Source organism: Protopterus annectens, chromosome 10.part0, assembly GCF_019279795.1.
Source record: "Protopterus annectens isolate FY-2018-M chromosome 10.part0, PAN1.0, whole genome shotgun sequence".
Classification (NCBI taxonomy): Eukaryota; Metazoa; Chordata; order Ceratodontiformes; family Protopteridae; genus Protopterus; species Protopterus annectens.
In genome coordinates, this window is record NC_056744.1 from 1,836,361,538 (window position 1) to 1,836,387,034 (window position 25,497).

Sequence of the window (25,497 nt, forward strand, 5' to 3'; positions counted from 1 at the left end):
GTGAATTGTCTGTGAAACAGATCTTTATTTAACAAAGATTAAGTGTTTGCAAAGCATACAGTTAATGAAGATTAGAAGATTGTTAAACACATAAGGAACCTAGCAGACTGGGAAGGCTACAAAATGGGTAAAGTCACTGTAAAAGTCCATTCTTCCATCAACATATGTAAGTGGATTTCATTTTTGTCTGCAAATGTGTCTGTGACTTGCAGTATATTTTACTGGGTAGAAAATATTCCCGGCAACTGAATGCTGATGTACTTTATGGTAACATTCCATTTTTAATACTTAAACTGAGTGAGTAAATACACATAGTTATCAGCATGTCCTCACAGTAAACATTTGAAGACTGCAGGCACTGAAGAGACAATATACAAGGGATCCTAACATCAAACAGCATTAAGGGACTTCTGGAATTCTAAAGGCAGAAGCTTAAAACACAGCAGTTTAAATAAAACATCAATGAGGAATACGTTCAAGTCTGAATCCAATTTTATTTCAATCTGTCAGTATAAACTACAGATAACAAGCATCATTTTTAGAAACAATCATGCAGGAAGGGTCAGTTGCAGAGATTCGTGGAGCAGCATTGCACAATTAACTGCAGTGGTACAGAGAGGGACTCCAGGCTACGGCAGTCACTTGACTTGATGCACCTCTGAGAGACACGATCTGTCAGGGGGAAACAGAGAACATGTTACAAAAACAGAACTCAGCAGTCCTATTCGGGTTATTAGAGATTGTGTTAATTAAATGTGATATGAAGTCATTCCCATTGAAAACAACATCTGAAAACATTTAAGCAGAAATTATGTGTGTACAGTAAAATAAAAACACTGTATTCCAGGAACATAAATGGAGAACAGTGGAGACCTGCATAAAACTCCCCCAAATTCTTGTATATACATTGTCAGAAAAAGGTTTGCTAGATACTAGACTTTGTCTGCCAAATGGCCTTTAGAAGATAATATTATAGCTAGCCTGTTCCTTAGTATGGTGTTAGTGACAGGAGTTAAGTTAGTATCCGTAATGTAAGGGTCTTAGCTGGGGGGTATAGTGGCTTTCTTATTGCAAGAGGAGACAGTGAATAGGTTAGAGGGGTACCACCCCTTCATGGAGGACAGGTAACTATATCAAAGCACTTTCAAAATGGTGCTTTGACTTGCACCTGGAAAGGGCTCAGAGGTGAAAGAGTGTATTTTGTGCATTTTGTTAATAGCCTGCATTACTGCATCGTACGGATGGGGGAGTATTTTGTTAATAGACTTCATTACCGCATCGTACGGGTGGGGGAGTATTTTGTGTATTTCATTAATAGCCTGCATTACTGCATCGTACGGATGGGGGAATATTTTGTTAATAGCCTGCATTACTGCATCGTATGGGTGGGGGAGTATTTTGCGTATTTTGTTAATAGCCTGCATTACTGCATTGTACATGTGGGGGAGTATTTTGTGTATTTTGTTAATAGCCTGCATTACTGCATCGTACGTTTGGGGGAGTATTTTGTGTATTTTGTTAATAGCCTGCATTAGTGCATCATACAGGTGGGGGAGTATTTTGTGTATTTTGTTAATAGCCTGCATTACTGCATTGTACAGGTGGGGGAGTATTTTGTGTATTTTGTTAATAGCCTGCATTACTGCATTGTACAGGTGGGGGAGTATTTTGTGTATTTTGTTAATAGCCTGCATTACTGCATCATACGGGTGGGGGAGTATTTTGCGTATTTTGTTAATAGCCTGCATTACTGCATCGTAAGGGTGGGGGAGTATTTTGTGTATTTTGTTAATAGCCTGCATTACTGCATCATACGGGTGGGGGAGTATTTTGCGTATTTTGTTAATAGCCTGCATTACTGCATCGTAAGGGTGGGGGAGTATTTTGTGTATTTTGTTAATAGCCTGCATTACTGCATCATATGGGTGGGGAAGTTTTTTGTGTATTTTGTTAATAGCCTGCATTACTACATTGGACAGGTGGGGGAGTATTTTGTGTATTTTGTTAATAGCCTGCATTACTGCATCATATGGATGGGGGTGTATTTTGTGTATTTTGTTCATAGCCTGCATTACTGCATCGTAAGGGTGGGGGACTATTTTGTGCATTTTGTTAATAGCCTGCATTACTATATTGTACGGATGGGGGAGTATTTTGTGCATTTTGTTAATAGCCTGCATTACTGCATCGTATGGGTGGGGGAGTATTTTGTGCATTTTGTTAATAGCCTGCATTACTGCATCGTACAGGTGGGGAAGTATTTTGTGTATTTTGTTAATAGCCTGCATTACTGCATCATAAGGGTGGGGGTATATTTTGTGCATTTTGTTAATAGCCTGCATTACTGCATCGTACGGATGGGGGGAGTATTTTGTGTATTTTGTTAATAGCCTGCATTACTGCATCGTATGGGTGGGGGAGTATTTTGTGTATTTTGTTAATAGCCTGCATTACTGCATTGTACGGATGGGGGAGTATTTTGTGTATTTTGTCAATAGCCTGCATTACTGCATCGTACGGGTGGGGGAGTATTTTGTGCATTTTGTTAATAGCCTGCATTACTGCATCGTACGGATGGGGGAGTATTTTGTGCATTTTGTTAATAGCCTGCATTACTGCATCGTATGGATGGGGGAGTATTTTGTGTATTTTGTTAATAGCCTGCATTACTGCATTGTAAGGATGGGGGAGTATTTTGCGTATTTTGTTAATAGCCTGCATTACTGCATTGTACGGATGGGGGAGTATTTTGTGTATTTTGTTAATAGCCTGCATTACTGCATCATATGAGTGGGGGAGTATTTTGTGTATTTTGTTAATAGCCTGCATTACTGCATTGTACGGATGGGGGAGCATTTTGTGTATTTTGTTAATAGCCTGCATTACTGCATCGTATGGGTGGGGGAGTATTTTGTGTATTTTGTTAATAGCCTGCATACTGCATCATATGGGTGGGGGAGTATTTTGTGTATTTTGTTTATAGCCTGCATTACTGCATTGTATGGATGGGGGGAGTATTTTGTGTATTTTGTTAATAGCCTGCATTACTGCATCATACGGATGGGGGAGGCTAAGAATAGAGGTAAAAAAGTAACTCCTCCTTTCAACTTTCCAGACAAGTTTTAGCACCTGCAACCCACCACAGTAAACTTACTGGTGGTGACTGGGATCAAACACAGAGCTGCAGCAGCAAAAATGATGATAGTCAAGGTGTTAAATACCGCAGCATGCCTCAGGTAGAAAGACAGATATATGAAAATAATCTCAGAAAAGCTTTAAAATTGTGTACAATAACAAACACAGATTGTTAACAGAGAGATTCTAAGCCAATGTATGTGGCAGGTACGGGTTACTGATATACGCATGGGCTAATTACTATTGCATAACTCACCAGCCTCTAAAGCACGTGATACTTAAATATATTATCACAGAGCTGTATTAGTAAGGATGGCTGTCCTGACTGCAGTAAGTAACACTCTAGGAATGGAATCATGCTTCCCAGCTGCAGTTGTACTCTGGAAGAACATATTTTTATATTTACGATTCTCTGCAATAGGATTTGTTTACATGTGTGCTGTGTGCCGTTTCTGCTGTGAGATGCAGAGAACTAGTGCTGTGCACTATGCGCCATTTCTGCAGTGAGATGCAGAGAACTAGTGCTCCTGGAATTTGTGGCGGGGACTGAGGCTCTGTTCTGGAGCAGGCTTAGTTGGACCTCACTGTCTTGGATGCGTTGGAGAACCTTCTTGACTTACCACACAGAATACATGCAAACACTGTACAGTACATGCAACAAAAATACAGCAGAGACTTTATGGGCATCAGAATAATCAGTGCCCGTCACAGAAATCATGTTTTTCCGTTTCCATATACTTTGTTATTACTTTTGGTGTCTGTCAATAATGCCATCCTGAATGTGTCATTTTTCTCTTCTGAGGTTTCATCAAGCCATTGTGCACTAGCTTTGTGCATTCACATTTGTGTGGCCCCAATTCCCAACTGTGGAGAGGGTTCTTCCCAGCTATATTGTGGACAATTTCCCAACAGTTACCAACATAAAACATGGATGTGCTCATCAATTGTTTTTGTGTAAGTGCTTTTTCCCTTATATTCCTCATGCACGTGAGTCTTGGTAAGTTTCATTGCCTCCTAACTAGCCAGTGGGACATTATTTCCTATTATTAGTATCAGTGACTGGTCATCTAACAGAGTAGCAGCAACTGTGGGGGTGGACAGAGCTTACATGCAGATCAACATATCTAATAGGTAAAGCCTGAAATGAGGCAGAAATATTAAACATTATTGTACTGGTCGCATGAAGTTCTCCCTTTTCACATCCTCAGCATGCAAATATTCTGTGAGATGTGAGAGCCAAATGTATGCTCTCCCATCCCTCCTTCAGTGGATTCATCCATGGGATGTGTTGAATCTAAATGTGCATCATTACCCTCCTCCATGGTTTCTTTCCTGGAAAGTGGGCAGTTTAATGTTCTCCAAACTTCTTCACAAATAGTTGTTCTTTTAGAAAGTACAGTAGCCTAGTGTGGCCACCTGCTCCCCAATGGATTCTTCCATGGGACATGTGACAGCTTATTTTGCGCCTTCATCTTTGCGGTGGTTTCTTCCAGGAAATGTGTCAGCTTAAAGGATAGTTGTTGCTTAGGTGTTGCCTGAGAATAGGCTAGCCTAGTTGAGCTAATCCATGCAACAAAAAGTAAAGGAATAAACACCTTCCCCTCCGCTGTGTTTTTTTCTGGAAGCTAGGTTAAGAAGGGACGTGATGATTAGTGAACAGCAGTATGGTTTCATGCCGGGAAAGAGCACTACAGATGTGATGTTTGCTCTGAGAGTGTTGATGGAGAAGTACAGAGAATGTCAGAAGGAGTTGCATTGTGTTTTTGTAGACGTAGAGAAAGCATATGACAGAGTGCCTAGAGAGGAGTTGTGGTATTGTATGAGGATGTCAGGAGTGTCAGAGAAGTATGTAAGAGTGGTACAGGATATGTACAAGGGTAGTGTGACAGCGGTGAGGTCTGCGGTGGGAGTGATGGATGCGTTTAAGGTGGAGGTTGGGTTACATCAAGGATCAGCTCTGAGCCCTTTCTTATTTTCAATGGTGATGGACAGGTTGACAGATGAGATCAGACAGGAGTCCCCATGGACTATGATGTTTGCAGATGACATTGTGATCTGTAGTGAGAGAAGGGAACAGGTGGAGGAGACCCTGGAGAGGTGGAGATATGCTCTAGAGAGAAGAGGAATGAAGGTCAGCAGGACTAAGACAGAATATATGTGTGAATGAGAGGGAGGATAGAGGAAAGGTGAGGATGCAGGGAGTAGAGGTGGTGAAGGTGGATGAGTTTAAATACTTGCGATCAACAGTTCAGAGTAACGGTGAGTGTGGAAGAGAGGTGAAGAAGAGAGTACAAGCAGGATGGAGTGGGTGGAGAAGAGTGTCAGGAGTGATTTGTGACAAACGAGTACCTGTAAGAGTGAAAGGGAAGATCTACAAGAGGGTAGTGAGACCAGCTATGTTATATGGGTTGGAGACAATGACATTGGTAAAAAGGCAGGAGTCAGAGCTTGACGTGGCAGAGTTAAAGATGCTAAGATTTGCACTGGGTGTGATGAGTGTGGACAGGATTAGGAATAAGTATATTAGAGGGTCAGCCCAGGTTGGAAGGTTTGGAGACAAAGCCAGAGAGGAAAGATTACGTTGGTTTGGACATGTGCTGAGGAGGGATGCAGAGTATATTGGGAAAAAGATGCTAAGGATGAAACTACCAGGTAATAGGAAAAGAGGAAGGCCTAAGATAAGGTTTATGGATGTGGTGAGAGAGGACATGCAGGTGGTTGGTGTGACAGAGCAAGATGCAAAGGACAGGAAGAAATGGAAACAGGTGATCCGCTGTGGTGACCCCTAACGGGAACAGCCGAAAGAAGATGATGATGAGTCAGTTTGGTGAGCACCTTTCCACCCCTAGTGGTTCCATGCATGACAGGTGGGCTAGCTTTATGTTTATAGGTAAGGACAAGGCTAGCTGCCCTTGCAGGCCATTTTAAGCTTAGCCAATTTCCCTTTTGGTGCTTGAATTAACTTATCCCATTTGGTGTTAGATTGGCCCTACCCCTCCCATGGTTGATAATTATATATTACCCCTAATGAGAATAACTGGGATCATCTGAGGGGATCTGTGTGTGGGATAAAGAATTTAGAAGCTGTCTCTGTCCATTAGTAGTACAGAGGTTAGTCATGGGGTCATTTTTCTAATAGTCATCCATAGATCCAAGTTGTACTTGAGTATGGATAGGAATGAGCTTTTATGTCATGTATGGGGAGTCTGTTCCAGAGCAGTGATATCCTGTGTAACATACACCTCCCCCTACCTTCCATTTTGTTAATGTTAATGAAGAGGTTTAGAACCTTAGACCGAGTATTTCTGATGCCATTTGACTTATTGATATGCAGTAAATCCATCAGTACTGGAATGGAGGATGTCTTGTATGCTAGACACAAATTACCTCTTAGCAGTCTGTAGGATACTAAATATACTAGCAGGTCTTTGAGGTGGTCCATGTAGGACATATTGTTAAGGTCTTATATTCCTTTTAGTGCGGTATTTCTGTGGGTGTTCCAGTTGTTGCATGTGTCTGAACAAATACATGGCAAAGGGGACATTATACTCTATGATTAGTCTAATGAGGGCTGAGTAAAGGTGGACAATGACATCTCTAGGCCAGCTGCAATCCCTTTATTTTTAAGCTGCTCAGCATAGAAGAACTTTCTTACAACAGTGGACATATTGATCAAAACTTAGGCCACAGTCCAGATTAGTTCCCAAATCCTAAACAACTGGGTCACCCTCTGGGATTTATTGTCAATATGATAGTTCTTCAGGGAAAACAGCTTCCAAAAGGATATGACAATGCATTTTTTGTCATTTAGTTTTAGCCCGTGATTCTGGCACCAATGATTTGTTTGGGACAAACCTTCCTGTATGGTGGCTAAGTCATTTGAGAATTCAATAACTCCTACAAGTTTGCAATCATTTGCAAACTTAGTCAGCCAGAGCTCCTTGGTATTGGCTTTTACTTCAGAGAATTAGATGCAAACAGGAGAGGTCCCAACAGTCAACCCTGGGGGATTCCACTGGTGTCTGGTCTCTTTGTGGAGGTAGCTTTTCCTATTTTGATTTCCTGCAGCTTGTCTGTAAGTTACCTTCCCCCCACCATTTTCAATAGCTAATTCCAAGGTAGTGTGCCAGGTTTGCATTCATGTTTCTGTTTTTTTTTTTTTTTTTTCAAGGAGGACGTGTTTCTATAATCCCCATTAAGTTCGTTCAAAGAGAGCAATGTGCCAGATTAACATTTACTCCTCACTCCTCTATGATTTCTTCCATGGCAGATATGTGAGTTTAGTGACCATACTATCCACAATGGTTTCTTCCATGGCAGATATGTGAGTTTAGTGACCATACTATCCACAATGGTTTCTTCCATGGCAGATATGTGAGTTTAGTGACCATCCTATCCACAATGGTTTCTTCCATGGCAGATATGTGAGTTTAGTGACCATCCTATCCACAATGGTTTCTTCCATGGCAGATATGTGAGTTTAGTGACCATACTATCCACAATGGTTTCTTCCATGGCAGATATGTGAGTTTAGTGACCATCCTATCCACAATGGTTTCTTCCATGGCAGATATGTAAGTTTAGTGACCATCCTCTCCACAATGGTTTGTTCCATGAGATGTCTATACATTATGTGACAGTCTAGCAAACAGTTTGCTACAGTTTAAAACCTTTTTTAACTAAATATTGAGCACTGTAGTGCTCTGTGCAGAGTAAAAGCTACATTGTACAAGCAGTTTGCTACAGTTTAAAAGTAAAAAAAAAAATTCTGAACTAAAACCTGAGCACTGTATTGATCTGGTGTGGAGTATGAACTGTAGCAGCTACCTGATACATTAATTAAATTTAAATGAAAAAAAAAATATTTTTCTTTAACTGAAATGTGATGAAGGAGGAGGGTTGGGGGGGCAGTGTGTGCAAATTTTTATGCAAATATCTTGGAACTGGCACTCACAATTATAAGGGAATGATCCCTCTCCCCAGTGTAATGTTCTCACTGGTCAGGTCAGATCACAAAGAGGTCACCTTTGAAAGAAATATGGCCCAGACTGTCAGCAAACCACAGAATCTTTAAGAACTTTTCCAGGGCTAACTACCTCTACTAAGCAATGGCATAGATAAATTCCGACCCCCCCCCCCCAAACTCAGAGAACATAGTGGCCTGTGTGTGAATAACTGCACAGAAGCAGCAGTGCCAAAATAAATGTATGACAAACTCCAAAAACAAACTGCCTTCATGAACCCCCATTATAAATAGGTTGTACAGAAATAGAAAGAACAATTCTGTCCAAAAATAGGAAGGGCTATGCCCGAGAGACAAAACAGTCCCTCATCAGTCTCAACAAGCACCTCAGAGGACTAATCAAGTCCATCAAAACCAACTCTGAGGCAACAACAGCCTCCCAGGCTTAGGATAACCTTAAGGTACTTTTAGTTATGTTTGCAGCCTTAAGGAGAATACCTAACAGTGTGTTAAACTAACAGTAAACTGAACTTTCTATACTGAACTGGAGGAAATAGTAAATTTGCTGTCTGATAAATTTAGCACCAGTTACACCCCCAGCCAGCTCCCCAGTTACCTCCCAGGAAATACCCTCGAACATTTCTTCCCCAACTATCACTAAAGAACAGGTCTTCACTAGACACTTCAAAGCTAAAATTACTGCATCGATAGGTCCTGATAATATCCCAGGATGGTTCCTAAATAGCTTGAAACATGACCTGTTAGGCCCACTAGAATCTCTGTTCAGCTACAACCACTAGACAGGCTTCATCCCTAGGGAATGAAGGACTGCAAAGGTCATCCCTCTACACAAAGGAGGACCATGAATAGGCCCAGGGAAATACAGACTCTTTAGTTTGAATAGTCTTATATGCAAGGCCATGGAATGAAATATGATGAACCTGATAAACAAAGACATCGGAAATCTTCAAACCATTTCCAGTTTGGTCATACCTACAAAACCTGGGCAAATGGAGCATGCTGCTTTCCTTGAGTTGGCAAAGGCATTTAGCACAATACCTCACTCAGGTGTTATACAGAAACTCAAATTTAGGCATAATCCCTGTGTCACCCAATGGATAGATAAATGGCTCATGGATAGGCCACATGACGTTAGGGTGGGGGGATCCACCTTCACCAATAGGCTTGTTACTAGTGGTGTTCCACAGGGCTCTGTACTGGTACCTCTCCTGTTCAGAATACACCTCTCTGAAGTCAAGGGAAATGTAGCAGGCCTTTAGCTGATGAAATTTGCTGATGACTGCAGCTGGGTATAATTATTGAATCCCCCAAAGATGTAGATATCCTCCAGGAGAGACTGACACAGACAAATAACTGCTGCCAGAGCCAGAGCCTAAAACTCAGTACAAAAAATACATAATTATACCCTTTGACAAGAAGACCACCCTTACAAATTACAACATCGATAAGATTCCCACAAGAGTAGTCCCAGTGGTAAGGGACTTCGGATTCCAAGTTGACAGCAACCTGAACTTTGATCACCATGTGTCCATGGTGATGAGAAAATACTTCTTAAATGCAGAACTTTGTAGTATGGGCATGGCATCCAAACCTAAGGGGATTATAGTCCCACTACACCTAGCCCTCATTAGACCAGTTAATTAGTACAAACACCCTTCAGCATGTACCTGACCAAGCACTGCAAATGCTGGAACAGCCACAGAGGTTCCTTGCTAAAAGAATGCAGAGTGTAAATGATATGTCCTGTGTGGACCACCTCAAAGCCCTGACCCTGTACTCTGTCTCCTACAGACTGTTGAGAGACGATCTATACTTAACCTTCAAGGCATTCTCCAATCCAGCCCAGATGGATCTACTACACATCTGAAAACAAACAGCACTAAAATTAATTGATTTAAGGATCTAGATCTCATCTGTTACATAAACAAAACATGTTGGAGAGACAGAAATGTGCCCAAAAGATGACCCCCTTCCCTGGAACAGACTCCCCATTCATGTGAAGCAGAGCACTTCCATAATCCTATTTAAATGCAGTTTGGACAACTAGATGAGAAATATCAAATTCACCCCTGGCTTGTCACCTATGTCCCTTATGGGCAGGTGCAGCTTATAGATGACCTAAGGCACAGGCACATACCAAAGCCATTCTAGCCCTTGGACACTGATAATTGTGAAAATTAGGGACGGAATGGTTAAACTTAAAAAGGCTCTAGGGCCAAGTAACCTTCTATGATCCTATGATTGTATGACCATTTGGAACTTTCCAGATAACAAACATATAAACAAATGCATACAAAATAAATAGAGTGCAGCACAGTAGCAGTGTGTGAGTGTGTGTGTGTGTGTGTGTGTGTGTGTGTGTGTGTGTGTGTGTGTGTGTGTGTGTGTGTGAGTGTGCACGTGTGCGTGTGTGTGCGTATAAATATATGTGTGTGCGTGCGCGCGCGTGTGTGTGCATGTGTATAAATATGTGTGTGTGCGTGTGCGCGTGTGTGTGTGTGTGTGTGTGTGTGTGTGTGTGTGTGTGTGTGTGTGTGTGTGTGTGTGTGTGTGTGTGTGTGTGTATGTGTGTGTGTGTGTTAGGGGTTAAGGCTTTTCTCTTCTGTTGATAATGTTCTGCTGTTTGGTTAAAATTGATAAAATGGCTACAGAGTCTGGGTTTCTCAGATACAAGTCTATTATCCTGTAGTTTCTCTCCATAAGGCTGCAATACTCACATGGAAAGGTTCTGGTTATTTTGACACACTCAGTTTCATTGGTACTGCAAGTCTGAATAGTGGCGAGATTGTAAGGATTTGTACAAAATTTGCACCGCAATGTTTCTACTGCAAGAAAAACAAACAAAAAAGTATTAAAGTGAATAAGCATTCAGTGCGTGTAGAATTAATTCTTGTTTTATGACTCATTCCTATATGGCTGCCTGATGCGCAGCATAGAGTAGTACTGAACTGTGACAGAGATAGCAGAAACTACAAGCCACATTCATGATGTAATCTAAAACATTACAAGACATGACACAGGATTAGTTTGACTTCAACCATACATTCTTTGTGCATATTGTCCTACTGTCGGCATCATCATCCTCAGTGTAATAACCAATGAGCTTTTCATCTCTGGAATGTGTGGCTCTCAACTGTCCAGATTTTCACAGAATATCCACATTTTGTCTCATATTTATGGTCTGTTCCTCATAAAATCTGTGGTTTTCTGGCAAATAACTGAAGATTGAAGTCACTAAATGACATATATTTGAGTTTCAGACTTCATATCTTTCAGAAAATGCATGCCAACACAAATCCTGTTATTCTAACAACTTTCTAAGTTTATAATGTTTAAAATCTGTCCATATTCTGGGCCTTTGTCATCTTGTTATTTTAGGCTTTGTCCAAATTTCTTACGCTAAGAGGTGGAGTAGAATACCGGAATGGATTTCTACATCTGTTGTCAATGAATGCCCACTTCTGTCTGGATAAACAAGTAAACATATTGCAGTAACAATGTGGCTGAGAAATTGTCAACCCATTTGTGGAGTAATTTAAAATAAAAACAGGAGTCCTCTATGTTGGAATAAAGAATGGCAAAAGGTCTGGCCATCTCATACATGAAACACGATTTTAAAAATCTCTTGAATTGAGGGAAACACCAGTTATTTCCAATTTATATTCTAAGCATTTGTTTATCTTTGATAGCTTTTCTATTTGTTTAAGCTCTCCTAGAATATTGTCATGGGCACTAATTCCTAAAACTCCGCTGAGGAGCACCCACAATTGTATGTGCCAGAAACACTGAATATATTTTCTGAAGAAGGAGGGACACATGGAACTTAATCTAGGAATACAATGAAAATCCTTTGTGTTCTCTGGACAAAGGGACAGCTGTGCAAATGGAGCAGAAGTTCTCTGCAAACCTACATGGCTAATTGTGGTTGTGGATTACACAGAGATTAACAAGTCTTTGTCAGTGTTAGGCGTTGACTTACATTGGTAATGCATTGCAGTAAAAGCATAGCTGGACAGGAAGCACAGTAAAACACCTTTGTTTACTATAAGTGCAAAATTATAACTACCCCCCACACAGCAGCAAGTAAAACACATCTTAGAAGGCCTATGCCGTGTAATACTACCCTGTTGTTTGCAATTAGACATTTTTCATGAATCCGAGAGCTTTCCCTTTTTTTCTCAGACAGCTCTCATTTTGTCCCAAAAACAATGGGATCTACACTGGGATTCACTTTCATATAAGCTTTGCATATTTGTCAAATTGTGTAGATTCCTGTAAACACATTCTGCCATACACTGAGATTCAGTTTCATATAAGTTTTGCATCTTTGTCGAATTGTGTAGTTTCCTGTACACACATGCTGCCCTGCACTGAGATTCAGTTTCATATAAGTTTTGCATCTTTGTCGAATTGTGTAGTTTCCTGTACACACATGCTGCCCTACACTGAGTTTCGCTTTCATATAAGCTTTGCATCTTTGTGAAATTGTGTAGTTTCCTGTACACACATGCTGCCCTACATGGAGTTTCACTTTCATATAACTTTTGCATCTTTGTGAAATTGTGTAGTTTCCTGTACACACTGAGATTCAGTTTCATATAACTTTTGCATCTTTGTGAAATTGTGTAGTTTCCTGTACACACTGAGATTCAGTTTCATATAACTTTTGCATCTTTGTGAAATTGTGTAGTTTCCTGTACACACTGAGATTCAGTTTCATATAACTTTTGCATCTTTGTGAAATTGTGTAGTTTCCTGTACACACATGCTGCACTTACTGAACTCTGGGCTACTGGAGGACTGACTGATATTTTCAAGGTTATTTTGAGAGTCATGTGTCACTAGTGTTGCACGTGTTTTAACAAATATGAACCAGAAGAAAAAGTCAGTGCTGGGTTATCTGATCAGGATAAACAAACATGCATGCACAGGTCTGGACCACAGTAATAGCACATGGCTGTATATGGCTCCCAGGCTATCCCAGATGGGTTTCTACTATGAAACATAAACATCTGCAAAGCTAAGAATCCCCAAAAAATGAAAAATAATGCCTGAAACACAGAAGGATGAAAAATGTAAATCTGAAGATCTTTTGCATGGAGGGTAAACTCCCAGCACCACCCAATGTGGAAAGCAAGTCCCCCCACACTCCAAACTTATATATAGCAAAACCATGAATCTCCCAAATGAAGTGTAACATCGCCAGTGCGCACTTAGAAATCACACTGGCAATGTTTCCTATGGGAAAAAGCAATCAACATTCTGTCTTTTAAAGTTCTTTTTTGTGGACAAATGAAAATTGGTGAATTTCACCCAGAACAGCAGTAAAGGAGCCCCCAGATGTTGATACGAGCTTGGAAGAGAAGTAACGGAATGAACAGCAAGGTCTCACAACCGTCCCCACCTGAAAGAAGCAAAAGCATCAATCATAGTTCTCATTTCTGTTCCCCTTTCTGAAACCTGCAGCGATAAATGCAGGGCGTTAATCCGAGAAATGAGCACGCATGCATGCATTAATACTACTGTGTAATAAATGCAGGGCGTTAATCCGAGAAATGAGCACGCGTGCATGCATTAATACTACTGTGTAATAAATGCAGGGCGTTAATCCGAGAAACGAGCACGCATGCATGCATTAATACTACTGTGTAATAAATGCAGGGCGTTAATCCGAGAAATGAGCACGTGTGCATGCATTAATACTACTGTGTAATAAATGCAGGGCGTTAATCCGAGAAATGAGCACGCGTGCATGCATTAATACTACTGTGTAATAAATGCAGGGCATTAATCCGGGAAATGAGCACGCGTGCATGCATTAATACTACTGTGTAATAAATGCAGGGCGTTAATCCGGGAAATGAGCACGCGTGCATGCATTAATACTACTGTGTATAACCACCAACTAATGCCAGTGCACATCTTTACATTTCACTGAGCTCTCAAATTAGTGTCACACCATGATCCGCAGAACTTTCTGGCAGTTCTAACTTTTTAACAAATTTGTGATTCCATATCTTATACAATTGTTTAGACTTAAAGAAACATTTGCGCATTTTAATTAGTAACGTTTCTGTTTGTATTAGTAGTTCCCTGAAAGAAGAGATCTGAAGAGCCTGCTTGAACAGAAAGAACATCAGTGGCATAAAAGATTAAGCGTGCAAACTTCCAGACTACTAACATCTCTCCAGGGACTAACCAAAGCCTTCCTATGAGACCACGTCCATCAGGACAACTGACTGACAGCCAGCCCGGATTTACATTGTCCACACCATCACAACAAACACAGATCTAATGGGTGAATTCTCATCTTGGACTCTCTTGTTACTGGGCAGTGATGTACTCTGGGAAACGGAGAAACATAATCAGTTTCCCTCAGGAACTCTGGACAATTGGAACACTCAAGTACTGATTGATATTTTCAGGGTTATTCTTGTTGTAGTTCTAGAGTGTTTTCCTGGACTTACCCTAGTACTGCCCAGGAGGCACTCTTGTTGTCCCTGCTTGCACCCTCGCAGACAATGCCTAATAGCTAAGGACACAGGAGAAGCATAGGTAGGTGTTTACCCATCCATTTCTAGTGTGCTGTGGTGTTCTTTTAGTAAATATAGTTAGCATGATTAAGAAATTGACTAGCTTAGTATTACTAGTCCTAGTACTAGATTTATAAAAAATAAGTGCTCTAAGTATATTAAACACGGAAGATGAAAATTGTGTTTACAGCTAGAGGTATAAGTAGTTGGTAGACAGAGGTCTGCAGAATAATTTACAGCTTTTGGAACCTTTATAGCTCGGTTACATTACATTGTTATTGTAAAAATGACAATTCATCTCAAATGTGTATATTTGATACACAGTGTGTTCTGTTTCCAAGTAATAGGTTAGAGCTTTTTCCCTGGGCTTCTGTTGAAAACAGGTTATTAGCCAGATGGACTTTGCTGGTAAACAAATGTCCATGGGACAAGAAGTTAGGAGAAAGAATGTGAGGAAAGAAAAAGTATTCTGTTTGAATTATGTACTGTAGATGTTGTTGTTTTTATTTCAACACATTGTGGATATTAAGAGGTTAATACTGTTCTTATTGTGACCCATTGGGTGTGTCATATGTATATCAGAGGTTAAAAGAAAAATGAACTGATATGCCTGGTGAAATGGGTGTGATAATAATAGCACCTGTGTTTTACCAACTGGTAAAGGAATGGTACTGGTTATATTAAAAAGGACCGGAGAAAGGAAGAAGGGATAGCGAGTTTCTTCATTCTCTAATGATTTGTCTGATAGGTGGCTGAAATGGCTTGAGGTCAGACTTTGGCATTATTCAGACTGGTAAACACTGCAAACAGAATATGTTACAAACACTGAAGGGAGACGGATGTTCTAGTGAAATGAATGAAGTGTACACACAAGGTTAATTGATCTTTATAGGCATACATATTTTGAAAAGATGGTGAGATACTATTGCGGTTAAAACAGTGGCATGGGAATGAGTAGCACAAATGTAAGGTGTAGGAAGTAAGAATGTGGCTGAAATTATTATGGTGTGCATGAAAAATGTTTGATATATCAAAATGTGTTGTCCTTCAAAGGGTAACTTAAAACTGGTAAGAATGAAAAATTTGCTTGAAGAACAAGTAGTATGATGTACTACAATCTGATTGGAGGACAGATTGCACTACAATCTTATTGGAGAATAAGTAGTATGATGCACTACAATCTGAATGGAGGACAGATTGCACTACAATCTTATTGGAGAATAAGTAGTATGATGTACTACAATCTGATTGGAGGACAGGTAGTATGATACACTACAATCTGATTAGAGGTCAGGTAGTATGATGTACTATAATTTGATTAGAGAACAGGTAGTATGATGCACTATTATTTGATTGGAGGACAGATAGTATGATGCACTACAATCTGATTGGAGAATAAGTAGTATGATGCACTACAATCTTATTGGAAGTCATGTAGTATGATGTACTATAGTTTGATTGGAGAACAAGTAGTATGATGCACTATAATTTGATTGGAGGACAGGTAGTATGATGCATTACAATCTGACTGGGGGTCAGGTAGTATGATGTGCTATCATTTGATTGGAGGACAGGTAGCATGACACACCATTGATAATAAGGTAACTAAATAGGCAAGATTAGATTAAAAGGGAATGAGAGACTGGGGAGCAATGGTTTGAGTTTCACCATGATGCATTTATAGTGAAGTGGGACAGTCATGGGTTCCTATTTGTTTTATGAAAGGATTTTGTGAGAGGTTAGATGCATCACATTCTAAATAGGAATATAGAATAACAGTAATAAAAGATAAAGCTATTTAAATTGGGAAACAGTATTAAAGTAAACTAGTTTAGAAACAGTAGGGTACATAAAGAAAGTTAACTGTTATTAAGAATAGGGCAGTTGCTAAAATTTCTTGGTATTAAAAAATATCTGCCTAAATACTTTATCCATAAATCTTCAGGCCCAACTTGTTAGCTTCTCCTTAAGCATTTTGCAGTGACCTGTATAACCCCTGACAGCTTGAGTTGACATTTATCCTGTAAAAACACCATTGAAATTTCACCAATACCTACTTGCACACATGACAATTCGTTTGCATTGATAAGGACTGCCCCCAAAGCTGCAAATCAGATACTCCTGACATTACTTTATATTCTCACTCCAACTGTCTAATAAATAAAAAGGGGTCTGTTACTATGGATATGAAATTTCCCACTATCTCTATTACCAACTTGGTGGATATTGACATCCTGAGGCAATGTAGAAATTGCCTCGTTTACTAACAACCAGTTAATTTTCATTTATTTTATTTATTTTGACATTTGTTGTCCTTGTTAGCCATCTGGGCAGAAACCCTTTTTCAGCAGAGACCTGGGGAGAAAAGATCCAGTAGAAACTGAAGTTACAATATTAAATGTTATAAATTTAAAAGTTACAAAATTAAAATTATACATAATTATACATAATTCTCAACTATTTCATATAGCTCCAGCCCTCTTCCATGCCACTAAAACAGACTCTAATCCATACTCAAATTTCTTCCTCAGCTAACTGAATCTCCGACCTTCCTTAGATTCACTAAGCTCCTATATAAGCTCTCCAAACTCCTTCATCACATAACTAAACAATTAAACCTTGCAGGAGACATCCATCCCAATCCTGGTCCCACCTCAACCCATGATTCACTACCCACCTCGTCTCAATCTAATCTTGCTCTACTCCATCAAAGAAACAAATCATGCCTCCTCTTCCTCAACATAAATGTAAGGAGCATACCTAATGAAACTCACAACCTACATGGTCTACTATCCCACTACTCACCTGATATAGTTACTTTAACAGAAACATGGCTAAAACCAGGTTATCAGCAGTAATGAAATCACTGCACCAGGGTACAATATCTTATAGGAAGATAGAATAAACAAAAAAGAGGGAGGTGTAGCTATCTTATATAAAGACCATCTAACACTTGACCTCCTTGACTCCACCATCCCAGATATTTCAAATGCTGAATTAATTCTAGCTAAATGAACCATTAACTCCAGCAGACATCTTAATATTATAGATGGATACATCCCACCAGGCAACAACACTGCCACACTTGAAAACTTGCTACACTGGTGTTCCACATTTCTCCCTCAAGAGACCATCCTCATGGGGGGACTTTAATATTGATTGGCTCCTTTGTTCCTCTCCAACTCTAACAACACACATTAACCTGTATGGCTTTGCCCAAGTCATCACATCTCCTACCAGAACTGATAAAACCTCTAAATGTCAATCCATACTTGACTGGATTCTAATTAATGCTCCCCACCTATCATCCCACTCAGGCTGCCTCCATGACAACCTGAATGACCAGAGCCAGGCTTTTCTTCTAAGAGAATGCAACCATCCAACACATCAAACTTCCTTCCGTACAATTAGGAACAAAAATAATTCAATCCCAATAATTTTATTTCCGCTCTAAAAAACTGTTACTGGGAACATGTCAAACAACTACCCTTTGATGAGGCGGAACTCTCCTTTAACAATACCTTCTTTGATATACTTAACACCCAAGCACCACCCAGAAACATTAGAGTCAAATCCAGTTATGCACCTTGGTTAACCAAATAAACTAGATCCCTACTCAAAAGCAGAGATAAGGCCTGGTTACAGTTCCATAAGAACAAAACCAGCGCTACTAAACAATATTTCCTTGAACTTCGAAATAAAGTAAAAAAACTATTTAAAAGTGACAAATCCAACTACTGCTGCAATATCCAAACCAAACATCAGAATAATCCACAAAGTTCTGGGCTGCAGTTAATAACTTATTACAACCAGGTAAAAATACTACCCCCAGTCCAAAAACAACTAAAAACTATGAAAATGTGGCTACCTAATTCAATATTTACTTCACAGAATCCATTCAGACTCTAGCTAGCAACCAGACTAGGTTCAATCCCAGCCCCCCCCGAACCAAGTCATAATATACTCCCACAAAACATCAACAGCCAATTCAAGTTAAATACAGCCCCCATCCATTACACCAAAAAGCTACTGAAAACACTAAAACCAAACACTCCAGCTCCTGACAACCTGTCTGCAGAATACCTACCTACCTCGACTATACTAGTGCCCACCCCTATTTCCAAAATAAGAGTACGGTGAAGGGGCACTTCATCCGAGCAAGTAGGATGACTTCCAGTGACACAGATTTTAAATAAGAATGTGACTTCCTTAGTCAATTATTTTTGGAAAGGGGTTATCCTGTTAAACTAGTTGAGAGTATTAGGGAAGAAGTGAGTGTTTTTAGAAAAACAAAATTTGATCCTGTCTTGGGCAAAAGTAATAATGTACCACCTAAGCAGGATGTGTGTTTAGTGAATAAAACAGATAGTAGTGGGGCATTTATTACTGAGCTTAACAGTGACAATAAAGGTTTGAATAACATTTTAACATGTGAATGGGAAAGATTTTTGGAAATTACAGATCTTCCACTCGGAATATAGTATAGTATAGTCATACCCTTCAGGAAAAACAAGGTAACCCCAAGCTACCATATAGGTGGCAACCCACTAAGCACAGAAGAGGTTATCAGGGACTTGGGTACCCAGGTTGACAGTGGCCTCTCGTTTGACACTCACGTTGCTAAAGTGGTTCAAAAGACCTTCTACATTGCCCATCTGATCATGAAGGGATTCACATCCAGATCAAGTGAGGTCATTGTTCCCCTGTACTCTTCACTTATCAGACCAATGATCGAGTACAATGCCCCATTCGGGATGTATCTCACCCGACACCTGCAGCAATTGGAGAGACCCCAAAAGTTCCTCACCAAAAGGATAAAGGGACTCCAAAACCTGTCATATACTGCCAGACTGAAGAAACTCCAACTCTATTCAGTTGCATACCGTCTGCTCAGAGGTGACCTGTGCCTGACATACAAGGCCATGACCAACCTGGAATTAATGGACATGCTCCACCTCAAAAAATCCAAATCCACCAGAACCACTAGAGCAAGTGACTTAAACCTTAGCACGGATATAAATAGGACGTGCTGGAGGGATAGATTTATCACCCAGAGACTCCCCATGCTGTGGAATAAAATCCCGGTCCATGTGAGGCAGAGCACCTCGCTGGCTCTGTTCAAGAGAAATCTTGACCGGTGGATGGGAGATCGTAGGTTTACCCTGGGAATCATCTCTGTGTCACTGCTGGACAGAGGCACAACAAACTAATGGGCACATTATTTCTAACATAAGGGGTGGCGTAAGCCACATAACTTTGGGCTAGGCTTATAAATGTCTTAGGGGAGATAGCCTAGTATAAACCTATGAACCTATGAACCTATGGAAGAACAGCCCCTCTAAAATTTATTTATAGGAAAGGTAAGAGTCTTAAGACATTTCTCAAAATAGGAAAGGAAAACCACAAACTTAGAAGTAGTAAACGTAAGGGTCAGCAGTGTGACTACATTTCCATTAAGGAAAGGATTTGTATAACTAGTAGGAATAGGACTTTAGTGGGAACAGAACATTATAACTGTAATACAGAAAGAGTAGTGTATATTGCTACCTGTTCCCAGTGTGAGTAATTCTATATAGGGAAAACGGAGCACAGGTTAAAAAAACGTATTTATGAACATGTATACAATATTAAGAATCAAAATGAAAGAAACTCTCTGTTTAAGCACTCTACTACATGTATTCAGGCAACGTTTCATTTTTTTGTCTTAGAAAATGTCCCCTTGGACATTAGAGGGGGCCCTTGGGAAACCCGCCTTGAGTACAGAGAATTGTACTGGCAGGTAAGTTTAGATGCTAGTAGATATCCTGGGCTAAATGAGCACATTTCAATAGTTCCATTATTAAAGCTTAGGGCAGGAAAGTTGTAGGTGGAAGGAACATTTACTTGTGTCACTATTTTGAATATTTTGCATTTTTATACATGTTCAATTGTTTTTAAAGGGTTGGTCAGTAGATGGCACCAAAATATCACGTTATACATTTATTCTTATAAGAAAATTAGTAAACATGTATATGTATATATATATATATATATATATATATATTTATTTATTTATTTATTTATTTTTTAAAAGGATATATTTTAATGGTAGGATAATATTATTAATATATTTTTTACACAGAAAAGTTATGCTTTGATGTATTTTACAAGAGGCATTTTAACAATTAGAACTTGAATATACTGATTAATTAATGTAGGACGTTGATTGGTGCTTTTTAATTGATAAAGGTATTTAAGGTGCTGATATACTGTGATGGTTCATCTGATGAAGTCTGCTTTTTGGATGAAAATGTGTGGCATATTGCAGCGTTTATGTGGAATAAAAGGATCGACTAAGAATACTTGACTCGATCCTCCTTTACACCCTTACATTGTTTAAAGGTTTAGTGACTGGGTGTTTTTTTTCTCTTTTTGTTTTGATAAATAGGACCTTCTAGAAAGACAGGTATGTATCCGAGAGACTACCCCTTCTCTGGAACAGGCTCCCCATCCATGGAAAACAAAGTTCCTCCGTAGCCCAATTCAAGTGTAACTTAGACAACTGGGACACCCACAAAGATATCTTACTAAAGGGACATAAGGCCAAAACAACATGTCGTACATGGACTGACCCAAAGCTCTGTCACTCTACACAGTATGCTACAGACTGCTATGAGGTGTCCTGTGTCTGTCATGCAAGGCATCCTCCGACCCAGTACTGATGGATTTACCACACATCAGCAAGTCAAAAGACATCAGCAATGCTTGGTCTTGAGATCTAAACCTCTTCTGCAACATCAAGAGAAGACTTTGGAGGGACAGGCTTATCTCAGAGAAATTACCTCTGCTCTGGAATAGACTCCCAGTCCACACTAAACAAAGTTAATCCCTATCCATATTCAAGTGCATCTTAGATTTATGGATGGGAAACTGAAAATGTACCCCAGGACTGCCCCCTGTGCTACTAAGGGACAGAGACAGCTGCTAAACGCGCGGGTCCCATCAAATTATTTATTGAATGATGCCAGTTATTCTCATTAATATATAATTTTTGGCCAAGAGATGGGTAAGGCCAATGTATAGCTAAGTGGAATAGGCTATTTTGAGTGCCAAATGGAAAACTGGCTAAGTTTAAAATGGCCCACAAGGGCAAATAGCCTAGTACTTGACTATGAACCTACTGGGAACAGGAAAGTCACCCTGCTGTGGCACTTATGTAGCTAATGAACAAACACAGCCAATAAATGTTTCATCTCTCAAGCTCCTGTTTACATAGGTCTGAGCCTTCCATCTCGAAACACTACCTCTCATGATGTGGAAGAAATGGGCAAAATGTGGAACACTTACTAACAGCTTACTAACAACTTCTACTGGAAAGCTCACAGGATGGCCAAAGTGAGTTACTTTATACTTATTGAAAGTTCTTTTCCTGAATTAATAAGTCAGTATTTTTGTCATGGATATTAGAATATTGACTCACACCTCCTTTACACCCTTACATTGTTTACACCCTTAGGACCTTCTAGAAAGAAGGTATGTATCCGTATGTATCCGAGAGACTACCCCTTCAATGGAACAGGCTCCCCATCCATGAAAAACAAAGTTCCTCCGTAGCCCAATTCAAGTGTAACTTAGACAACTGGGACACCCACAAAGATATCTTACTAAAGGGACACAAAGCCAAAACAACATGTCCTACATGGACTGACCCAAAGCTCTGTCACTCTACACAGTATGCTACAGACTGCTATGAGGTGTCCTGTGTCTGTCATGCAAGGCATCCTCCGACCCAGTACTGATGGATTTACCACACATCAGCAAGTCAAAAGACATCAGCAATGCTTGGTCTTGAGATCTAAACCTCTTCTGCAACATCAAGAGAAGACTTTAGAGGGACAGGCTTATCTCAGAGAAATTACCTCTGCTCTGGAATAGACTCCCAGTCCACACTAAACAAAGTTAATCCCTATCCATATTCAAGTGCATCTTAGATTTATGGATGGGAAACTGAAAATGTACCCCAGGACTGCCCCCTGTGCTACTAAGGGACAGAGACAGCTGCTAAACGCGCGAGTCCCATCAAATTATTTATTGAATGATGCCAGTTATTTTCATTAATATAGTTATTGACCAAGAGATGGGTAAGGCCAATCTATACACAAACAAGTCTTGAATGCAAAACCACAAACTAGTAAAACCAAAAACGGCAAGCAGCACTAAATGTTTCATCTCTCAAGCCCCTGTTTACATAGGTCTGAGCCTTCCATCTCGAAAATGTGAAACACTACCTCTCATGATGTGGAAGAAATGGACAAAATATGGAACACTTACTAACAGCTTACTAACAACTTCTACTGGAAAGCTCACAGGCTGGCCAAAGTGAGTTACTTTATACTAATTGAAAGTTATTTTGCTGAATTAATAAGTTAGTATTTTTGTCATGGATATTATTTAAAAATTCCTAACAATAAATGAGTGACAAGCCCTCTCAGTGTGGAATGTGGATTTTTTTTAAGATTCAAAATAAGGAACATTCCTCATAATGATGAACATTCCTCATAATGAGGTACTCTTGAGAGGTATGCATGTTTACACTACCAAGGGTACTAGAACTTGTCATAGATTTGGGATACAAGGATAGACTTAAATAGACCTCAGTGGTTGTCAGCCTAGTAGACACCTATGAACCTATGATCCCATAAAATTTGATTCTGATTCTGCTGCTAAGTCAAATTCAGTTTTATTTCAATTTATAGAATAATTTGCAATAAAACGAGCACATGCTTGTTGGTTGTATCACACTCTCGGGATGAAAGTAAAAGTCCATAATCTGGTGGAAGGACTTCTTTCATTTCTTTCTGACAGAGGCATTACGTGACAACACTGGGAGGCAGTCCCTGCCATTGTGCACATGAACCAGTACAGACGGGCAAAAGGACAGGAGTAACGTGATGCTTACAAGAGCCTGCTTAATAAACCACCACCTGTTGGCTAACCAGAGTATTGCTTGTGATTGCACAATGTGACACACAAAAAATCCATTTACTTTTGTATACTGTGGATAGAAAAACATTAGTGAATGTGGTCTTTGCAAAATGATACCAGATACTTTGCTGACAAAGTTGTTACATGATAAAATATCTAACTGGTACTCACCACAAAATACCACAGCCAGCAGGGTAATTATATGAAATGTCTGCTTCATTCTGCGTATTAGCCAAGTGGTCAGTCACCTGAAACACAGTACAGTAAATTTAGTTTTTAAAATGAATTATTGAATATGTCAACTTAAAAGCACCCGTTGGTGTTCACACACTGACCTTACTAACACTCAGGGATGCTAATTTATGGTTGCCAGAAAGTGAAATTCTGTTTTTATGAGATTAAGCCCATGATTTTTAGCTGTAATTTCCAGTCTTTATAGTGATTTCATTATAATCTTGTAGTGTATCTATCCATCGCTCTCTCTCTCTCTATATATATATATATATGGATTTACTTTTTAATTTCAAAATACTAAAATACTGAATTTTAGTATCTTGAGACTATAAAGCCGAAAGCCCAGAAAAAGACAACCATAACTGCGAAATTCAAAATCACGATCATTCACACACACACACACACACACACACACACACACACACACACACACACACACACACACACACACCACCACCACCACCACACAAACAAGCACATATACAACTACCTAATGACACTACAACAAACAAAACAACACACACAAACACAATATAATAAACAAACACACCTACCCTACTGATAATATATATATATATATATATATATATATATATATATAAATTAAAACAGATTCTGTTTAGAGAGTACTTGCAGTAAGTTGACACTATTATTAAATATGAGAAGAAATGCAGGTTGTGATGAATTATTGCTGTAACATAAAATGCCAAATTCATAAAACTGCCATGACAAGAGATATTTTCATCAGCTACTAATACATGCAAAGATTCCTAAGTTGTGTCTGTGTTTACTCAAAGCTCCCAGTTTGCTTTCAGCTTTAGTTGATTGAGGAATACTGGCCCTTTCACATAGGTTCATGAGTAAGTACTAGTCTATCTGCCCAAGGGCATTTATAAGCCTAGTCAGAATGTGTTGGCTTTCACCACCCCCTTAGATTAGTTCCCTGTGCCTCTGTCCATCAGAGCCATTAGTTCCCTGAGCCACTGTCCAGCAGAGCCACTGCAGTGATCCCCGGGGTATATTTTCTGTTTCCCATCCACCCGTCAAGGTTTCTCTTGAAGAGTGTTAGTGAGGGGCTCTGCCTGATGTATATTGGAATCCTGTTCCAAAGCATGGGGAGTCTCTGAGATAGGAATTTATCCCTCCAGCATGTCCTATTTATCATTGTGGTGAGGTTAATATCTCTAGAGTGTGTGGCTCTCTAGGATTTGTTTTTTTTTTAGGTGGAGTATGTCCATCAATTCTGGGTTGGACATGGCCTTGTATGTCAGGCAGAGATTACCTCTGAGTAAGCGGTATGCAACCAAGTACAGCTGGAGTTTCTTGAGTTGGGCTGCATAGGGCATCTGTTTGAGGCCAGTAATCTTTTTGGTGAGGTACTTTTGTGGTCTTCCCAGCTGTTGCAGGTGTCTTGTAAGGTACATCCCAAATGGGGCATTGTATTCTATGATGGGTCTAATGAGTGATGAACAGAGAGGCACAATAATCTCTTTTGTTTTAGATGTGAACCCTTTTGTTATTAGGTGGGCCACATAGATGGATTTTCTAACCACCTTGGCAATATGATTATCAAAGGAGAGATTACTACTTACTTGGGTCCCCAGATCCCTTATTACATTTTCTGTATTTAGGGAACTACCACCTATG

At 39.7% G+C, this 25,497-nt stretch overlaps 1 protein-coding gene across 1 annotated transcript; it reads right to left on the reverse strand.

Moving 5' to 3' along the window:
• Window positions 1–496: 496 nt before the first annotated feature.
• LOC122812884 (lymphocyte antigen 6D-like) lies at window positions 497–23,875 on the reverse strand. The gene is made up of 3 exons (XM_044084926.1): window positions 23,788–23,875; window positions 10,837–10,944; window positions 497–672 (listed from the first exon to the last, which is right to left on the reverse strand). Exons 1-3 carry the CDS (start codon window positions 23,834–23,836, stop codon window positions 563–565), a joined length of 267 nt encoding a protein of 88 aa, XP_043940861.1. The 5' UTR covers window positions 23,837–23,875; the 3' UTR covers window positions 497–562.
• Between the last annotated feature and the right edge of the window lie 1,622 nt (window positions 23,876–25,497).

Excerpts from the sequence above, each read along its gene's own strand:
- LOC122812884 (XM_044084926.1), bottom strand. The coding sequence starts at position 23,836 with ATGAAGCAGACATTTCATATAATTACCCTGCTGGCTGTGGTATTTTGT. Across the intron at positions 10,945-23,787 it reads GCTGGCTGTGGTATTTTGTG|TAGAAACATTGCGGTGCAAA; the intron begins GTGAGTACCAGT and ends TTTTTCTTGCAG. Across the intron at positions 673-10,836 it reads AATAACCAGAACCTTTCCAT|ATCGTGTCTCTCAGAGGTGC; the intron begins GTGAGTATTGCA and ends TCCCCCTGACAG.